The 2,456-nt window shown below is 26.6% G+C and overlaps 1 protein-coding gene across 1 annotated transcript; it reads left to right on the top strand.

The window, feature by feature from the left end:
* Nucleotides 1-1,219: 1,219 nt before the first annotated feature.
* LOAG_14609 (hypothetical protein) lies at nucleotides 1,220-1,785 on the top strand (the record flags this gene model as incomplete). Its single annotated transcript, XM_003150105.2, has 2 exons — nucleotides 1,220-1,336; nucleotides 1,696-1,785. Coding segments are annotated over 2 exons (207 nt in total), but the record flags the coding sequence as incomplete, so codon positions are not given.
* Nucleotides 1,786-2,456: the final 671 nt, after the last annotated feature.

The raw sequence follows: 2,456 nt of genomic DNA, 5'->3' as shown, positions 1-2,456 counted from the left end.
TTATTATTATTATTATTATTGTTATAATTACTACTATTATTATTACTATTATTATTATTAACATATTATTACTATTATAGCCTTCGTATTCCAATCGAAATTTTCAGCTGGAATTGGCCCTCCTATTCCGGCAGTTATTTTGAAGAAGAAACGTAGAAAAAGGCATCGACGACTAAAAGCTAACTTGTCGAGTGCTATTCAGGTAATTTCCATTCACTTTAAAAAAAAAACAAACAAACAAAAAAACGTGAAACGATGGGATATTCAATTTTATATTAATTTAAATTGATTTACTACTAAATTCACATCAAACTGATTGTTTTATACAATCTATTTATGCCAATTTCAAAATTTTCTTTGAACAAATGGTTCGACCACTCATCAATAAGTTCGATCTTCATAATTTGATTGTGATCCTTCATCTTCATGCTTTAAAAGATTTTAATTCATCGCATTGATAAATGAATATTAAAGTTGATAAGCATAGGTGAACTCAATCATTACATTTTCTTAACCTAATTTAAAATTTTTTTAAAAGTAAAATCGAAAAACGCTATGAAATGATTTTAATTAAACTTCAAATTTTTTTTTCATAAAATCTAAAATTTCTATTATTCTTTAATCTAAATTTTTTGCAAAATTACAGCAAGTGAATGGTGGTAGTTTCTGCAGTGGTTTAGAGGTAACCGGTGATGAATCAACTCAAGCACAACTTCAAGCAACATCTTCTGAACCGAATTTAAACAAGGTCATTGAACTTTTCATCCAGTTTCATTAACACATCTATTCGGAAATTCAGAAACAAAACCTGCTTAATATTAAACTTAATTAGGTGTATTTGACCATTTAGTATTGGTAATAAAGAAGCAACACATCAGACATGTTCGTTTTTTTTTTTTTTGCAGATCATTTGAAAAATTAAGCTTCAAATTATTTCAATCTATTCACTCATTGGTAAAACATTTAAGTTGCTTGAGAATAATTGATAAGTAATATAAGGGTATTGGTTTAGCTTAAACGATTTTCGATGGTTACTTCAACATATTTCAACACTTGGTTTATTTTGCATCACACTGAAGCATCTGTGTAAAATTTCTCGGCAATCTTAATTAGTTGTTGCATAAAAACTGCAAATGAAATAAATAACAATTGAAATTAATTTAATATTTGGAATTCAAACAAACACAAATTTCATAAAATTAAAATGAAAAATTTGTAGAATTCATTATCCGAACAACCTTTGACCGAAGATGCATCAAACAGTGAAACACATCCACTTGGTGGTTCATGTCCGGATTTATCAAATTCACAACTTTTACTATGGGATAACTATCTCGTAAATTCTTTTACCCCTTTTTTTTTTAAATAATAAATAATTAAATTGATAAATTTTACAGCAAAACTCTTTTTTAGCATACTTTTGTGGACGTTATCAATATTATAACTGATAAGAATCAAGGAAAAAAAAGAAATCAGAAATTTATAAATATTAAGTTATTAAGTCTAATCTTTTCCCCTTCTAATTCCAAATTTTTCATCCCTTTTTGTTTAATTTTTTATTCTACCAAATAATTTTGCAAAGAAGATTGACCACATATACTATAACAGTTCCTCATAATGAAAAATTTTCAAGATTCATTTTCAAAAACAAAAAAGAAAGTTTTTTTTTTTAAATTTTTATTTTTTAATTTGTAGTTTGATACCATCATGAATGAAACAAACAATATGATCGATGAAGAAGGTGCAAATACATTAGCAATTGATCCAATGGAACGATCTGGTTAGTATCTTTTTTTTCTCTTTCTCTTTCTCTCCTTCTTCCAGTTATTAAATTAAATTTTTTCACAAATTTATGGCTTTTTTCTGAATTTGAATTTGGAATGAAAATTTTTTAAAATTAAAAATTTAATCGATCGGTTCGGAGTACTAAACTTAATGTTTCTAATTTCTTCCATTGTTTGTGTCAACACATACATTTGTAATAATTATGTGACATTAATAAAGTGGAAAATTGTTGTATTCATGGATGTTTCTTACGTAGCGTAACACACAGAGTTACAAGCTTTTTTTTTTTGAATTTCCATCTCAAACTTGAGTAATTAAACCAATTAGAAAAGGAAAAGCAATATTAACATCGTATAATTATTAAGGATTACAAAATACAACTTAATACATAAAGCTAAGGTCATCACAAGAGACAAATAACACCATCATAAGGTCAAATCACATCATCATAAGATTAACATCATCATAAGATCAAAATCAAATCACATCATCATAGGATCAAGTCACATCATTATAAGATCAAGTCACATCATTATAAGATCAAGTCACATCATTATAAGATCAAGTCACATCATTATAGGATCAAGTCACATCATCATACGATCAAATCACATCATCATAAGATTAACATCATCATAAGATCAAAATCAAATCACATCATAAGATCAAAA

Source organism: Loa loa, assembly GCF_000183805.2.
Source record: "Loa loa unplaced genomic scaffold supercont3.240, whole genome shotgun sequence".
Taxonomy (NCBI): domain Eukaryota; kingdom Metazoa; phylum Nematoda; class Chromadorea; order Rhabditida; family Onchocercidae; genus Loa; species Loa loa.
The sequence above is the reverse complement of the archived record's forward strand: the minus strand, read 5'-3'. Positions and strand labels throughout refer to the sequence as shown.